At 44.6% G+C, this 18546-nt stretch overlaps 1 protein-coding gene across 1 annotated transcript in view; it reads right to left on the minus strand.

Moving 5' to 3' along the window:
* Positions 1-230: 230 nt before the first annotated feature.
* PTGFRN (prostaglandin F2 receptor inhibitor) overlaps positions 231-18546 on the minus strand; it is an 80415-nt gene continuing 62099 nt past the window's right edge. Inside the window, exons 7-9 of the mRNA XM_003268041.3 lie at positions 16363-16470; positions 5599-5904; positions 231-3788 (exon numbers count right to left, since the gene is read on the minus strand). Of these exons, the coding sequence (XP_003268089.2) occupies positions 3622-3788; positions 5599-5904; positions 16363-16470 (581 nt within the window). The 3' untranslated portion in view covers positions 231-3621. The remainder of the gene's footprint in view (positions 3789-5598; positions 5905-16362; positions 16471-18546) is intronic.

Below are 18546 nucleotides of genomic sequence, written 5' to 3' on the forward strand. Positions count from 1 at the left end.
CCGTAAACAATAGGATCCTAGCCCTCACCTTTCCACCTGGTGGGAACTTCAACATTGATCCCATCAAATCCATTTCTTCTCTTATCATCAGTGAAAATCTGCAATGCTTTTACAGGATTCAAAGAGATCAGAAGGTGCTAAAGTTGCTGCTGGAATCCAGTCACAATCCCTCACGCTGAAGATATGAAAGGATAACAGAGGCCAATATCAAGCTCCTCACGCAACTCCAATTTAAATTAAACTTCCTTTAATGAAATAAAAAACAAATGGTGCATTGCATAATATTTGTGGTCACAGTATAAAACAATACAATTAGTTCATATAACATTGGATATGGACAAAAATACACAAGATCCTTTCTTTGTCTACGGAAAATTCTGCAGATCCTTATGTGCCACACTTAAAAAGAAAGTCAACGTTTTTTCTTCTAGGGATCTGCACACATATTTATCACTGAGAATTTGGTCAAACAGTGGAGGAGAACTTACCCAAATCCCAGTTCCCTTCTTCCTCTGTTGTCATCGGTGAAGCTAAAAAAAAGTTTTCTGAAAGTAGCAAGTTGTGTAGTATTGCTTATTATTCCCGCCAAAAAGGCTCAGTCTTTGGCTCACAGATGTCAGTGACAAAATCATGGCTGCAGACAGTCTGCAAAGCAAGAAGCAAGGGCCACCGGGGAAACAGACGAGGGTCTGGGCAGGAGAGGTCTCCTCTACCAAGATCTCAGGGAGCCCCTCAGATGGTGAGGGTGAGGGGGGGAAAGACACTCAAATAAATACATTTTTAAATTAAAATTTAGCCCAGTTGGTGAGTCAGAGTTCTACTGTCCCATGAAAAATCTAAACAGTTGTTAAAAAGTTGATCTGCATTTTTTTTCAAAGTGAAACGTGTATGTAAACATCATAAAGTAAACAATTTACAGGAATTTCGAGGCTTCTATCTGAACATAGCTTAGGCTCTTTCTGGGGCTATTTTTATGATTAGGAAAAAAAAAACCCAAACTTTTATAAAGTTCCTTTTTGTTAAGAAGTGCAATTCCACCTGCGTGAGACGTGGCTGGGTCCCTCTTTCATTCACACCAGTGCTGCTGGTAGGAATCTCTTCTAGAAGAGCACTTGTCGCAGGGGTGGGGGGAGCCCTATTTGGTACAACGAAAGAGTGCATCTCACCACATTAAAAATACACATTCCGGGAAATTTATATCCCTAGAAGGAATTAGGTCCTTGGTACAATGCCTTGGGATTTCTTGCCCCTTCCTCCCAGCCCCCAGGTGACATGCAGCTTGGACAGCCCAATGGACATGGGGCAGGTGGGTGGAGGTCAATGCCTTAACAACTCCAGCCCTGAACTGCAGCATCAGTATGAAAGGAAAAGGTACAGTGTGTAAGCACCCATCACATTTACCACCATCGAGTGTCTGCTGTGACTCAGTCCATGGTTTTACACACACCCGGTCATATCCAAAGCTAAGCACCCTTTCTTCCTACTAAGAAGGGCCTGTGCCAATAAAATCCTGAATCTCTTTTTAATAGATGCAAGGGCTGAAAGGGCACTGGCTGTTACTAATACAGCACCTGTTTAGATATTTGTTCTCTCTTTAATTCTCACTTGTACAATCACCTACAAGCTGCCTCTTCTGAAATAGCAGTTAGGATATGACATGCAGAAAATACCCAAATCTAGTGCCAACAAGGCCTCGTTCTCTTCCTCTAGTCACTCAGGCCCTGGTGGGGTATACCTGTTGCCCGTCTTCCCACCACAGGCCCGGACCAAGGAAAGGCTACTGTTAATGCAGAATCTAATGTTTCTATCATGCGCATGGTCCCCTTGGTGGGGAAAACTCAATGGGAATCTGCCTCCAGGGGCGACTCGGTGATAAGTGCCGAACCGGCTGTGGGGGAGCAGGGAGAAATGGTGAGCCAGGAGGAGCACAACTCATCCGGCCCATGGTGACAAAGAGCTGCACATGAATGGCCATCATTTTGTATTAGTTTATTGCTGAAAACAAATGAATCTTTTTTCCCCTTTGGAAGAGAGGGCAGTGTTAGATCCTTCAAAGCCAAGATAAAAGCAGAGGATTGCAATTAGGGCATGAGTCACCAGCGAGCCTCAGAAAACCCTACTGGGATGCTTCTGAAAGGCCAGTGCTGTGCAGGGGGCGAGACACTTCAGGGAGCGGGAGGTTCCGAGGAGAGAGCTTTTAAAGCAGCAGCAGAAGCCTGGGATGTGGAAGATCTCTTTCTGTCTACTCTCCTATTCCTGATGGGAGCAGTCGGGCAAAGCAGACCATTCTTGACTCTGCTCTACAAGCCATTCACATGACAACAAATTGCTGGGTTTCCTTCATGTCCCTATTAGGAAAGCAAAATATACCACAAAGTATACCCTTTCTCACTAACCCCCTGCAGTGGACCTTAAAAAGACCTGAAGGACTGAAAAGGTCATAGAAAAAACATGGTGCTTCTAGGTAATTTCTGATTCCTTGAAGTCAGTCAGTCTTGCAAGTAGCAATTTGCCTTCAGGTTAAGGAGCCCAAGCAGCGTGTGAAGGACATGGCCTATCTGTGGGTCCCCCTGCAAGACTCTTGGTGACCAATGCCTTTGCCCCCCACAATGGGCAAGAGAGAGGAATAGTGGTGGCTTCTTTAGCCTAACTTGCACCTACCACTCTGACCCTCCCGGCTCCAGCTGCATAAAAATAACTTCGCGGGATCCCTCTTCTGCTCTTCCTGGAGTCCGCTGAGGCACAGTGGCCTCACAACTACTGGAGCAGGTATCTGGTCCTTTCCTTGTCCCCAACCTCCCCTTCCCTGCAGCCCTTCTTACTGCCCTGGACAGAGGTGGCTGTGTATTTTTCTTCATATTCATTCTTAAGGCTAAGGTGGCAAGATAAGGTGCTCAGTGGAGAGCCAAATCCTAGATTCCAGGGCCGCCATTTCAGCGCTCTCACAGAAAACAAATACAAAAGAAATGGAAAAGGGGCAGAGAAGAAAAAAAAAAAAAAAAAAAAAAAAAAAAAAAGCATTTGGGCTCAATAAGAAGTTATATACTCCAAGTTTGGATTTCAAATGTAGTCTAAACCCCTGAAAATAGGGGGTGGGGTAGGGTCGTAAAAGCCACAAATTAGCCTTCGGCACAGGTCTGTGTTGTCTGTCAGCCGGGTAGAGGGTGGCGCTCAGCAGCTCTCTGAACACATGCCTCCAACGCGGAAGCTGGCTCTCAGGCGGGCAGGCACATTCTCACTGAAGATAAAGAACTCCGCATGCCATCACCCCTTCCTCACCACAACCCCGCGAAACAAAAGCTATAAACACACACAAGTCAGAGGATCTATAAACCAGTGGGAGAAAAAAAATTAGATGAAGGTTAACCATTAAAAAGCTGCAGTTGGGAAAACACACACTCGATTGTTACATCAGAAAGTGCCGTGGGAAGAAGAGCCGTGTGCTGGTAAACATGTCCGCGCTCAGAACTTGACATGCAGAAAAGAGAGAGCGCCAAGTCCCACCTGAGATTAGAGAGGACTGGTTTTTAGTGTAACGCACTTTGTTTTAAAATATCACTGTCCTCTTCTTGCCCCAATTGCTCCTAGAACGTCCCTCTGTCACTCCCCTCCCGGGCCAGCCTAGTCCATCTCCATCGACATGAGCCTGCGGCGCTCCCGCCGTGTCTCCTGAACCTCCTTCTTACAACACCAGTGGGAGCTGCAGTACCCGATGAGACAGGACAGGAGCCCGATGACCGTGGACAGACCGACGCCGATCAGCAAGGGATACTTGAAGGCGTTCAGCACTGGGAGGGAGAGATCAAAGGGGAAGCCGGTCAGTGCTGCGAGGGAGGCCGCTTTGGGGGCACCCTCGCCTCCCTTCCCCACTGGAGGAGGATCTCCCGAGAGATAAGGTCTCATTCCTCCTGCATCTAGCACCTAGCACACCACTGGAGACAGGAGAAGCTCAGCCTTATCAGTCACAAAAATGAGCAAATGTCTTCCCACCCAGCTCTGCGGGGAGAATAAAAACCACAAAGAAGATTTCACTAGATGCCTTTGAATGTCAACTTGCTTTTTAGGATTTTGGCAAAAGATTGATTTTTAAAAGTCAGTATAAGGGCACCACACATTCAGCAGCAGATGCATCCTTAAAAAAACCATGCATAAATCAATCCTATGCATCAAATAACTGAAGTGTACTAAGAGAGCTATTTTAAGTAACACTATAGTAAATTATCTAGCAACGTGAATCATCACTCCCCTGTTTGTTAAATCTGGGTTTTTATACGGAGTTACTTCAAGCAAGGAATTCCTAAGATGCAAAATATGGTACAGATGATTTAAGTGTCAGAAATGCACAAACACCATTTAGATTCCACCCTTGAAATCCCACCTTCCCTTCCCCATAAGTACCCATGCTCCTCGGGTGGACGCTGCCACTGGGCTAGGGTTTAATTTTCAAAATAGCCCCATAGAAGACTATTATCCCATTTTACGAGAGAAAATGGATCAGAAAGGCTAAGTAGTCTGTGGAAGAGCTAGGCCTCCAATTTCCATCTGACCGATCACTAGGGAAACACTCAAAAGGCTTCTACTCATCCTCGGAGGCTCCTGGACTTTAATTCTCTTTATGGAGTTATTTCAACTAACATGTACTTTCTGAAATTTTCCACAAAGGTGACATGTTTTTTGTAAACCAAGGAACAACTGTCCCCACTCTGGGATGCTCAAGGAACAAAGCTCTGACTGTCTAGTTAGTTTGACCCTGGTGTTCATCGTGGGCCAATGAGGCTGGGAGCTCATCCTCCCATCTTGGGACTCTGTGAAGTACCCACTCTGTGCCAGTGACTCCAGGAGGAGTCTTTTTTTTTTTTTTTTTTTTTTGAGATGGAGTATCCCACTGTCGCCTGGACTGGAGTGCAATGGTGCGATCTCGGCTCACTGCAACCTCCACCTCCTGGGTTCAAGCAATTCTCCTGCTTCAGCCTCCGAGTAGCTGGGATTACAGGCACCCGCCACCATGCCTGGCTAATTTTTTTTTTCTTTTTTGTATTTTTAGTAGAGACGGGGTTTCACTATGTTGGCCAGGCTGGTCTCGAACTCCTGACCTCATGATCCACCCGCCTCGGCCTCCCAAAGTGCTGGGGTTACAGGCGTGAGCCACTGTGCCCGGCCATGAGTCTCTCTTCTTTAAGAAGTAAAACCAGTGGTAGTGAGAGTAGCAGGTCCCTAAGCTATAGCCTCCCCTATCGACCTGAGCCCTCTCTCTCAAGGCTGCTCTCTGCCTGTGCCTAGCAGAATCCATGCCAACCCTCGGACACAGTAAAGCGAGTTTCTATAAATTTATGGAAGAGGCAAAGCCTTGAAAATTTTTCTAGTAAGTCTTGAAAATCATTTATCAATGGTGACACCAGCACATAAAATAGCAAAGCTGGGGAAACTGCAAGGGCTGCTGGTGCTCCTTCTGGGTGCAGGCTCAGGCCAGGTCTAGAAAGAAAGCAGGACGTGCTATGGTACATTCCTCAAAGTGTGGCCACCTGGGTTCTGTCAGCTACAGCCTGGCACAGAAAGAAGACATTCCCAAACACTGAGAAATTTGGGTGACATTCTTACCATCCATCTTCACAGTTATAAAAACGGGCTTGGAGTGGATCTCTGCCTCCTTCTGCCAGGAACCTGTTGGTGACTTCACCCATGGAGTCACGGAACAGTAGTAGTTGCCAAAGTCCTGGTCCTCGGAGCCATGCACTTGCAGCAAGAATTCCAGCACACTCACGCGCTCCAGGCTGAGGTCGCTCTTCCAGTCCCTCCGGGAGGTGGTCACGATGCCCTTCCGATCCAGGGAAGACAGGAGCACAGGAGCCTTGTCCAGGCCAAAGGAGTGCACCGCAAACCAGGACACATCAAAGGCCATGTCATCTATGGATTACCAAGCCAAAACCCTGGGGTCAGTGCAATGGGCAGAAGTCATATGTATGGCCACTATCCATGTATGCGGCCCTTACTACATACGGCAAGCACAGCACTACATGCCTTCGGTCTCACAGGATCCTCACAACAGCCCTATGATGAAGGCACTATCATGCTTTTATTCTGCCATTATTGCCAGACTGTATACCTGCTCAAGGTCATGTAGCCAGCAGGTAGCAGAGTGTGCAGCTTAACCCAGGGAGTACAGCTCCAGAGCCCAGCCTCTTAACCACTGCACTGCTGCCACCCAGACTAAGGGGCTACAGGAAGAAGAGTCAGGGCCAAAAACTGTCTCCCACAGAGAACACTGATCCGAAAGCTGGTATGCCAGGACACTGCAGGCTCTGTCTCCCAAAGAAAGCCAGCTTCTTTTGACATTTCAGGCAGAAGAACCCAAGACTGGAAGGACACTAAAGTCGTATGGAACAAAATGTACATAAAATGAATTGCACCAAATTTAGAGTTGTAAACAGTTTAGATTTTATTGTACACTATGGTTTTTCTTTCCTTGCAGAAGTGCTTCAGTTCAAAACAAGAGGAAAAAACCGTCAAGCTGAGAAAATGGAACACAGTTTAACAGTCCCAGAGAGTAATGCTGAATCGTAAAGTACTCTGCAAAATTAAGGTTCTAACAGCCTCAAATAAATTAATATGGGCATAAGAGAAAGAAGACTTTGGCACAAGTGGTAATTCTCATGTAATGTGAAAACAGAGCACACATCATAAGCCCTTGACCTCTTCCCCTGACTGGTACCAACCATTATCAGCTGTGTCGGCTCTGAGATTCATACAGCAACAAAAGACAACAGCCACAACACTGTTTTGTCTTAAATCCACTTGAGAAAGCGTTTTATATAAATGTCAAATAACACAATTTTTTGCCGAACAAGAGATAACATTTATTCATTTAGTAAAAATACACTAATAGTCTCAAAAAGCACATAAGGCAAATAAATTATTTTCAGATGCTTACATATTAAAAAAGTAAGCAGAACTAAAAGCAAGAATTTCTATGAAATTATCCAAATGATAATTCTTTCTTAGCTCACTCTAAACATGTAATATCTTCTCTTTTTCTCCCATTGACCCACTGTGGCACTTAAGCATAATTTTTTTTGTTTTTCGTTCCCAGTGTCTCTCCAAGGAAACCAGCTCCCTGGGGGCAGAGGGAGTGCCATAAACAGCCTCATGCTCTCACAGTGCCAAGGGCAGAGTGGACACCCGCATCACTCTTGTCTTCAGTGAAAACTCTTAACTCAGTGCTGCTGTCACCTGCAGGTGTTGGGTGGTTGCTGAAGGCAAAAAGCCAGACCGGGTTCCCAGACTCTAAGCCCTGATCCGCACTGTGCCTTATGATGTGGGAGCCGGGCTCCAGGGCCAGGCTGCCTGGGCTAGCATCCCCGCACCAGGACTAATGAACCATGTGACCTGGGTGAGTTCCCCAAGTTCACTGAGACTTAGTTTCCTCATCTGCAAAATGAAAATGACAGCACCCAGGGTTAAATTTACCACATTTATTAAAATGCTTAGAACAGCACCTGGAACACAGTAAGTGCTCAATAAAAGTTGGTCACCATGAACAACATTATCTCCACAGCTCAACACACATGCTGCTACACACAGACCTGCTAAGGGGAAGGGCATTACCAGCTGCAGCAAATGCAGTTGGTGGCCGGTCTGCCCCAGCTGGTGGGCTGAGCCTCTGGCCACTGCAGGTGCTGGCTGTTAAAACATAGCTATGCCCATTTGCTTACATTATTATCTACACACCTGTACCCTCCCCCTCTCCAGAGGCTGGGCTTAGGCTGATGGAAGCCGCCACCTGGAGGTTATGAACTGCTCTCGCTCCTTCGCCACTCAGCCTGTGGACAATGACTGACTAGTGAAGGGACAGAAAAGCCCAGTCCCCTTCCCTCCGGTGGGCCTACTCTGCAGTACACTCATGCTCCAGAACTCCCCGTGGGGAGGTGGACTTGCTCCGAATTCGCACCTCGACTTGCCTTCTTCTCCAGCTCTATCTCAAGTCCCTCCCTCCCTCAGTGTTCTCCTGAGAACACTCCCTCAATCCATCACTCGCATGCTTGTCTGTCTTTGCTTGCGGAGAACCCGACCTAAGATACTGCCTCAGAAGGGCCAAAGTCTGCTGTCCCCACCCCTGCTCAGCACATAGGATCTTGGCCCACAAATCACTTACGCAACATGTCCTTCACAAAAGAGCATTCCCTCACAGCCCACAGCATGTGTGAGGAAAAACTAAATTACAACTTGTGTTTAATAATTCAGTATCTTCCATCCATACAGTCCAAGGGTGCAAAGTTCTGGAAAATTGTGATCTGAAAGATAACAGCTACCTATAGCTTTTGCAATTAATTACACTGGAGGAAAAGACTTTTATATTAAAGGCACAACTGGTGACCTATTAATTTACTGAGGAAGAGCATTTAAAGGATTTATTTTTGTGTGTATCATAAATGAACTTTCAGGGCAAACATGGTATCGCATTTTTCCAACTTTTGAAAAGGATTTTCCTCCCTTTTCCCCAGTAGTCTCTTCTACTTTTACCATCACTTTCTCTTCGGAATCCTGCTTTCTGTCCTCAATCTTGCCCATCTCAGGTACAGGAGTGGCTTCTCATTCCTCTTCCCCTGTGAATGGAGCTAACCAACTCCATGGATGTGGGTGGGATTGTTTCTTTTCCTTTTCTAACATCTCCCACAAACTCTCCTTCTGTTTCCTACCTCTAAAGATCAGCCATGTTCAGCTTCCCTACTGGAGCCAATTTTGGTTCAATCAACTAGTCCAGGGGTCAGTAAACTACAGCCTGTAGGCCAAGTCCAGCCCACCACCTGTTTTTGTAAATAAAGTTTCACTGAACATAGCTATGCCCATTTGCTTACATTATTATCTACGGCTTCTTTCACACTACAATGGCAGTGCTGAATAGTTGCCACAAAGGCCACCTGGCTCACAGGGCCAAAATATTTCCCACCCAGGACCTTTACAGAAAATATTTGCTGACCTGAACATTCAACTGGGAGTCCTTCAGGAGACAGACATCCACCTGGATGGTGGCGGCACCCAGGCCTCTGCTTCCAGATGCTAGTGTTACCCAGTCCCCTGCTCAGGGGCTCACTGGATTCACTGCAGGCCACCGCCCTTTGCTTAGGGCTTGCCCCTTCATACAGAATGGAAAGCTGCTTTTAGTTTCTTTCCCAGGGACACACTTCCAGCAGTCTCCACATAGAAACTTGTGACCTCTGTACAATTTGGCCTTTTCAAGGTGCAGATTTCTGCCAGCAGCCATGGCTCTGCTTTGGGTAGTACACAGTGTCGAGGTCACTACCCCACAGATGGGGTGGGGTATTACACAGTGTCGAGGTCAAAGCATGCAGGAGAAAAGGGAAGCCCATAGGGAATTAGGATCTTCATGAGTTCTTTAGGAAAAGGCAGAGGTGGGTACAGTCCTGCTCAGTAACAGAGATCACCTGAGTGCATTTAATGTTCTTTCAAGTCTTAAGGGTCAAACAGTGAGAGAGGGACATCAACTGGTCACTAAATGGGGCTAAGCAGAAAAGGAGTAAGACTGATGGGTCCCACAACTCTTAGGCATCCTGTTGGCAATGTAAATGCAAAGAAAAAATTTATAATGATTTCCTAAGAATTCTAACTACAATTGCACCCTCTGGTCACCAGCTACTCCTTTGCTCTGTATGTCTTCATAGCATTAATTGCTGTGATATTATAGAGCACTTTATTTCTTGCCCATGTCCTCATCTAGGTTGCCAAGCTCCATGAGGACAGACTTTGGGCATTTTTTTTTTATTATTATTATACTTTAAGTTCTAGGGTACATGTGCACAACGTGCAGGTTTGTTACATATGTATACATGTGCCATGTTGGTGTGCTGCACCCATTAACTCGTCATTTACATTTGGTATATCTCCTAATTCTATCCCTCCCCTCTTCCCCAACCCCACAACAGGCCCCGGTGTGTGATGTTCCCATTCCTGTGTCCATGTGTTCTCATTGTTCAATTCCCACCTATGAGTGAGAACATGCGGTGTTTGGTTTTTTGTCCTTGTAATAGTTTGCTGAGAATGATGGTTTCCATCTTCATCCATGTCCCTACAAAGGACATGAAGTCATCCTTTTTTATGGCTGCATAGTATTCCATGGTATGTATGTGCCACATTTTCTTAATCCAGTCTATCACTGATGGACATTTGGGTTGGTTCCAAGTCTTTGCTATTGTGAATAGTGCTGCAATAAATATACATGTGCATGTGTCTTTATAGCAGCATGATTTATAATCCTTTGACCCAGTAATGGGATGGCTGGGTCAAACGGTATTTCTAGTTCTAGATCCTTGAGGAATCGCCACACTGTCTTCCACAATGGTTGAACTAGTTTATAGTCCCACCAGCAGTGTAAAAGTGCTCCTATTTCTCCACATCCTCTCCAGCACCTGTTGTTTCCTGACTTTTTAATGATCAGCATTCTAACTGGTGTGAGATGGTGTCGCATTGTGGTTTTGATTTGCATTTCTCTGATGACCAGTGATGATGAACATTTTTTCATGTGTCTGTTGGCTGCATAACTTCTTTTGAGAAGTGTCTGTTCATATCCTTTGCCCACTTTTTGATGGGGTTATTTTTTTCTTATAAATTTGTTTGAGTTCTTTGTAGAGTCTGGATATTAGCCCTTTGTCAGATGAGTAGACTGCAAAAATTTTCTCCCATTCTGTAGGTTGCCTGTTCACTCTGATGGTAGTTTCTTTTGCTGTGCACAAGCTCTTGAGTTTAATTAGATCCCATTTGTCAATTTTGGCTTTTGTTGCCATTGCTTTTGGTGTTTTAGACATGAAGTCCTTGCCCATGCCTATGTCCTGAATGGTATTGCCTAGGTTTTCTTCTAGGGATTTTATGGTTTTAGGCCTAACATTTAAGTCTTTAATCCATCTTGAATTAATTTTTGTATAAGGTGTTAAGGAAGGGATCCAGTTTCAGCTTTCTACATATGGCTAGCCAGTTTCCCCAGCACCATTTATTAAATAGGGAATCCTTTCCCCATTTCTTGTTTTTGTCAGGTTTGTCAAAGAACAGATAGTTGTAGACGTGTGGTGTTATTTCTGAGGGCTCTGTTCTGTTCCATTGGTCTATATATCTGTTTTGGTACCAGTACCATGCTGTTTTGGTTACTGTAGCCTTGTAGTATAGCTTGAAGTCAGGCAGTGTGATGCCTCCAGCTTTGTTCTTTTGGCTTAGGATTGACTTGGCAATGCGGGCTCTTTTTTGGTTCCATATGAACTTTAAAGTAATTTTTTCCAATTCTGTGAAGAAAGTCATTGGTAGCTTGATGGGGATGGCATTGAATCTATAAATTACCTTGGGCAGTATGGCCATTTTCATGATATTGATTCTTCTTATCCATGAGCATGGAATGTTCTTCCATTTGTTTGTGTCCTCTTTTATTTTGTTGAGCAGTGGTTTGCAGTTCTCCTTGAAGAGGTCCTTCACATCCCTTGTAAGTTGTATTCCTAGGTATTTTATTCTCTTTGGAGCAATTGTGAATGGGAGTTCACTCATGATTTGGCTCTCTGTTTGTCTGTTATTGGTGTATAAGAACGCTTGTGATTTTTGCACATTGATTTTGTATCCTGAGACTTTGCTGAAGTTGCTTATCAGCTTAAGATTTTGGGCTGAGATGATGGGGTTTTCTAAATATACAATCATGTCATCTGCAAACAGGGACAATTTGACTTCCTCTTTTCCTAATTGAATACCCTTTATTTCTTTCTCCTACCTGATTGCCCTGGCCAGAACTTCCAACACTATGTTGAATAGGAGTGGTGAGAGAGGGTATACCGGTCTTGTGCCAGTTTTCAAAGGGAATGCTTCCAGTTTTTGCCCATTCAGTGTGATATTGGCTGTGGGTTTGTCATAAAAAGCTCTTATTATTTTGAGATACATCCCATCAATACCCAATTTATTGAGAGTTTTTAGCATGAAGGACTGTTGAATTTTGTCAAGGCCTTTTCTGCATCTATTGAGATAATCATGTGGTTTTTGTCTTTGGTTCTGTTTATATGCTGGATTACATTTATTGATTTGCGTATGTTGAACCAGCCTTGCATCCCAGGGATGAAGCCCATTTGATCATGGTGGATAAGCTTTTTGATGCGCTGCTGAATTCGGCTTGCCAGTATTTTATTGAGGATTTTTGCATCGATGTTCAGCAGGGATATTGGTCTAAAATTCTTTTTTTGTTGTGTCTCTGCCAGGCTTTGGTATCAGGATGATGCTGGCCTCATAAAATGAGTTAGGGAGGAGTCCCTCTTTTTCTATTGACTGGAATAGTTTCAGAAGGAATGGTACCAGCTCCTCCTTGTAACTTGGTAGAATTCAGCTGTGAATCCGTCTGGTCCTGGACTTTTTTTGGTTGGTAGGCTATTAATTATTGCCTCAACTTCAGAGCCGTTATTGGTCTATTCAGGGATTCCACTTCTTCCTGGTTTAGTCTTGGGAGGGTGTATGTGTCCAGGAATTTATCCATTTCTTCTAGATTTTCTAGTTTATTTGCATAGAGGTATTTATAGTATTCTCTGATGGTAGTTTGTATTTCTGTGGGATCGGTGGTGATATCCCCTTTATCATTTTTTATTGTGTCTATTTGATTATTCTCTCTTTTCTTCTTTATTAGTCTTGCTAGCGGTCTATCTATTTTGTTGATCTTTTCAAAAAACCAGCTCCTGGATTCACTGATTTTTTTGAAGGTTTTTTTGTGTCTCTATCTCCTTCAGTTCTGCTCTGATCTTAGTTATTTCTTGCCTTCTGCCAGCTTTTGAATTTATTTGCTCTTGCTTCCTAGTTCTTTTAATTGTGACGTTAGGGTGTCAATTTTAGATCTTTCCTGCTTTCTCTTGTGGGCATTTAGTGCTATAAATTTCCCTCTACACACTGCTTTAAATGTGTCCCAGAGATTCTGGTATGTTGTGTCTTTGTTCTCATTGGTTTCAAAGAACATCTTTATTTCTGCCTTCATTTCGTTATGTACCCAGTAGTCATTCAGGAGCAGGTTGTTCAGTTTCCATGTAGTTGAGCAATTTTGAGTGAGTTTCTTAACCTAAGTTCTAGTTTGATTGCACTGTGGTCTGAGACAGTTTGTTATAATTTCTGTTCTTTTACACTTGCTGAGGAGGGCTTTACTTCCAACTATTTTGGAAGTAAATTTTGGAATAAGTGTGATGTGGTTACTTCCAACTATTTTGGAAGTAAATTTTGGAATAAGTGCGATGTGGTGCTGAGAAGAATGTATATTCTGTTGATTTGGGGTGGAGAGTTCTGTAGATGTCTATTAGGTCCACTTGGTGCAGAGCTGAGTTCAATTCCTGGATATCCTTGTTAACTTTCTGTCTCATGGATTTGTCTAATGTTGACAGTGGGGTGTTAAAGTCTCCCATTATTATTGTGTGGCATCTAAGTCTCTTTGTAGGTCTCTAAGGACTTGTTTTATGAATCTGGGTGCTCCTGTATTGGGCGCATATATATTTAGGATAGTTAGTTCTTCTTGTTGAATTGATCCCTTTACCATTATGTAATGGCCTTCTTTGTCTCTTCTGATCTTTGTTGGTTTAAAGTCTGTTTTATCAGAGACTAGGATTGCAACCCCTGCCTGTTTTTGTTTTCCATTTGCTTGGTAGAACTTCCTCCATGCCTTTATTTTGAGCCGATGTATGTCTCTGCACGCGAGATGAGTCTCCTGAATGTAGCACACTGATGGGTCTTGAGTCTTTATCCAATTTGCCAGTCTGTGTCTTTTAATTGGAGCATTTGGCCCATTTACATTTAAGGTTAATATTGTTATGTGGGAATTTGATCCTGTCATTATGATGTTAGCTGGTTATTTTGCTTGTTAGTTGATGCAGTTTCTTCCTAGCATCGATGGTCTTTACAATTTGGCATGTTTTTGCAGTAGCTGGTACTGGCTGTTCCTTTCCATGTTTAGTGCTTCCTTCAGGAGCTCTTGTAGGGCAGGCCTGGTGGTGACACAATCTCTCAGCATTTGCTTGTCTGTAAAGGATTTCATTTCTCCTTCACTTATGAAGCTTAGTTTGGCTGGATATGAAATTCTGGGTTGAAAATTCTCTTCTTTAAGAATGTTGAATATTGGCTCCAACTCTCTTCTGGCTTGTAGAGTTTCTGCCAAGAGATCCACTGTTAGTCTGATGGGCTTCCCTTTGTGGGTAACCCAATCTTTCTCTCTGGCTGCCCTTAACATTTTTTCCTTCATTTCAACTTTGGTGAATCTGACAATTTTGTGTCCTGGAGTTGCTCTTCTCAAGGAGTATCTTTGTGGCATTCTCTGTATTTCTTCAGTTTGAATGTTGGCCTGCCTTGCTAGGTTGGGGAAGTTCTCCTGGATAATATCCTGCAGAGTGTTTTCCAACTTGTTTCCATTCTCCCCATCACTTTCAGGTACACCAATCAGACACAGATTTGGTCTTTTCACATAGTCCCATATTTCTTGGAGGCTTTGTTCATTTCTTTATACTCTTCTTTCTCTAAACTTCTCTTCTCGCTTCATTTCATTCATTTGATCTTCAATCACTGATACCCTTTCTTCCAGTTGACCGAATCAGCTACTGAAGCTTGTGCATTTGTCAAGTAGTTCTCGTGCCATGGTTTTCAGCTCCATCAGGTCATTTAAGGACTTCTCTACACTGGTTATTCTAGTTAGCCATTCATCTAATCTTTTTTCAAGGTTTTTAGCTTCTTTGCAATGGGTTTGAACTTCCTCCTTTAGCTTGGAGAAGTTTGATCATCTGAAGCCTTCTTCTCTCAACTCGTCAAAGTCATTCTCCGTCCAGCTTTGTTCCATTGCTGGTGAAGAGCTGTGTTCCTCTGTAGGGGGAGAGGCACTCTGATTTTTAGAATTTTCAGCTTTTCTGCTCTGGTTTCTCCCCATCTTTGTGGTTGTATCTACCTTTGGTCTTTGATGGTGGTGACGCACAGATGGGGTTTTAGTGTGGATGTCCTTTCTGTTCGTTAGTTTTCCTTCTAACAGTCAGGACCCTCAGCTGCAGGTCTGTTGGAGTTTGCTGGAGGTCCACTCCAGACCCTGTTTGCCTGGGTATCAGCAGTGGAGGCTGCAGAACAGCGAATATTGCTGAACAGCAAATGTTTCTGCCGATCGTTCCTCTGGAAGCTTCATCTCAGAGGGGTACCCGGCCATGTGAGGTGTCAGTCTGCCCCTACTGGGGGATGCCTCCCAGTTAGGCTATTCGGGGGTCAGGGACCCACTTGGGGAGGCAGTCTGTCCGTTTTCAGATCTCAGACTCCATGCTGGGAGAACCACTACTCTCTTCAAAGCTGCCAGACAGGGACATTTAAGTCTGCAGAGGTTTCTGCTGCCTTTTGTTCGGCTATGCCCTGCCCCCAGAGATGGAGCCTGCAGAGGCAGGCAGGCCTCCTTGAGCTGCAGTGGGCTCCACCCAGTTCGAGCTTCCCTGCCACTTTGTTTACCTACTTAAGCCTCAGCAATGGTGGGTGCCCCTCCCCCAGCCTCGCTACCACCTTGCAGTTTGATATCAGACTGCTGTGCTAGCAATGAGCGAGGCTCTGTGGGTGTGGGACCCTCCGAGCCAGGTGCGGGATATAATCTCCTGGTGTGCCGTTTGCTAAGACCATGGGGAAAGCACAGTATTAGGGTGGGAGTGACCCAATTTTCCAGGTGCCGTCTGTCACAGCTTCCCTTGGCTAGGGAAGGAAATTCCCTAACCCCTTGCGCTTCCCTGGTGAGGCAATGCCTCGCCCTGCTTCGGCTCATGCTCGGTGGGCTGCACCCACTGTCCTGCACCCACTGCCCGACAAGCCCCAGTGAGATGAACCTGGTACCTCAGTTGGAAATGCAGAAATCACCCGTCTTCTGCATCACTCACGCTGGGAGCTGTAGACTGGAGCTGTTCCTATTCGGCCATCTTGGAACCGCCCCCTGACTTTGGGCATTTTGTTCACTCCTCTATTCCCAGTATCTAGAGCAGCACTTGTATACCAAAGGAACTCAATAAATATCTGAATGAATAAATGAATGAAAGACACAAGAGAAGGAGCTAGACTCTGCCAGTGGGTTTCATATCAGCCTGAAATAGGCCTGGAAGTGACCCCATTGACTGTCTTGACGGCCCAGATTCAAATGTCTGGATGTATTTCCAAACCATCTAGCAGATAGATGCATCCACTCAACATGTATTTATTAAACACTTAATGAGCACAGAGTACTGGGCTAGGCAGTTAGGGGGTAAATAGATAATCCTATTCCTAACCCACATCTGTGTAACACAGTGCGGATGATATGAGAAACATTTACAGAAAGCAACATGGTGAAGGGGTGAGGATGGAGTGAGGTACCTGGATCCAGTGCTGCTCCCTCGACAGTGATGATACAGAACAATTTGATCAGATCTCCCCGAATGACTGATGGTGTGTCTGAATGCACAGAAGCATTAAATATAGGACCTGGAAAAAAAGTAATGCCAGCCTCATTATTCTCTTTCATGCTTTTGTCAAATTCCATTCTTTGCACTCTAAGGGGCATCAAAATGTGGTTCTCTTCCCTGGGAACTGGTCTAGAAACTCACAAAATAGGTGTTCCAAGGTTGCCTCTCTTCTATTCAGAGAGACATGGGCATTAGGCACATCCAAGTGAGCTTCATCTTAAGATTACAACCAAAATAGAACTCTTCTGAAAGAATTACTTTTGCTCTGGCTTTTCTTTCTGATGGCCACAGTGACCTCATTCGAAAGCTACCCTCCACCCTGGAACAGCCTGGGCTGGTTCTAGTTCAACATAGTTCACTTCTAGGCCAGGGTGGCTTAGGGATCAGAGGAACAAGGACTGAAGCAAGAATGCTTTTGATCCCAGTGGAGTGAGTGGTCTCACTGCACTGTGCTGGGTGCTGGGGAAAGGGGCCCTGTTACCAAGAGGCTGAAATCTGGTAAGGAGACAGACATGCCAACAATGATGTTTCTGTGAGGTGTGGTGGGAGCACTCAAGGCACAGCTGCAGCTTGCCAGGGAAAATGGAGGCAGCCTAGATATGCCTTTTTCCTTTTTTTTTTTTTTTTTTTTGAGATAGAGTCTTGCTCTATCACCCAGGCTGGAGTGCAGTAGTGTGATCTCAGCTCACTGCAACCTCCACTTCCTGGGTTCAAGTGATTCTCCTGCTTCAGCCTCCTGGGTAGCTGGGATTACAGGCACATGCCACTACGCCCCACAAATTTTTATATTTTTAGTAGAGATAGGGTTTCACCATGTTGGCCAGCCTGGTCTCGAACCCCTGACCTCAAGTGATCTGCCCGCCTCCCAAAGTGCTGAGATTACAGGTGGATATGCCTTTAAAAGACTACTCAGGTTGGGGAGGCTGTATGTTGTGGGAGAGCTGGGAGTATATGGAAACTTTCAGTACTTTTTGCTCAAAAGCTGGGAACCTAAAACTGCTCTAAAAAATAAAGTCTGGGCTGGATGCAGTAACTCATGCCTGTAATCCCAGCTCTTTGGGAGGCCGAGGCAGGTAGGTCACTTGAGCCCAGGTGTTCAAGACTAACCTGGGGAACATGGCAAAATCCCGTCTCTATAAAAAATACAAAAATTAGCTGAGCACAGTGGTGCACACCTGCAGTCCCAGCTACTCAGGTGACTGAGGTAGGAGGAGGATTGCTTGAGCCTGGGAAGTTGGGGCTACAGTGAGTCAAGATCGTGCCACTGCACTTCAGCCTGGGTGATAGAGCAAAATCCTGTCTTGATAAATAAATAAATAAATAAAATTAAAATAAAGTCTGGTTAAAAAACAAAACAAAAAAACTCTACACAAACTGGGTTTGTCTTACATGCCTCCCTGAGAACACTGCAGGCAGAATTATTATTTTTAACTCACTTATGAATTCCTCTTAGGTGAGAACATTCCATAGCTTTCAGCTTAGCTAATCCTAAGAGTTCAATGTTTACTTTATCCCAACTCCTAAAATCTAGGAAAAGGCAAACCTAAAAGAAATTCACAGAACATCAATGCTATGGGACTCCCCTTGGGTTTCCTGGGAAGCAACGATTGAAAGCCCTAGGTGCTGACTGTAAAACTCATTAGAAGTTAAGAATATACGTATTACTACTTCTTGTTCAGATTGCCAGAAAGAAACAAGTATCCTAAAGTACCTTATTTAAACTTGCAGAAGAAATGGCCATGACAGAGGGAGTAACATGATGAAAGGGCTATATTTTCATTTCGACATAATGACTAATAAGATGAATTCATCAGATTGCTTTCCTAACCAAGTATATAAATATTTTGTGTTTTCCTGGGAGAAAGGTGAAGGATGGTTATAGAATATTGAACCCTAGGGGGGTTAGGCAGCTCTGGGTGGGAACTGCTGACAGTTCTGATCATTCAGGGAACAGCAGGGGCGTACATAACTCTAGGGGGATAAAGAACTGACAGAATGGCTGGCTGTTCCAGGAAGCGGGGAAAGGGATGAAAGCAAAGACAAGGAAGCCTGACCTACTTCTGGACATCATCCCCTTCAATTAACTCAGCTCTCA

The sequence above is a fragment of the Nomascus leucogenys genome, chromosome 12 (assembly GCF_006542625.1).
Source record: "Nomascus leucogenys isolate Asia chromosome 12, Asia_NLE_v1, whole genome shotgun sequence".
NCBI classification, from domain to species: Eukaryota; Metazoa; Chordata; class Mammalia; order Primates; family Hylobatidae; genus Nomascus; species Nomascus leucogenys.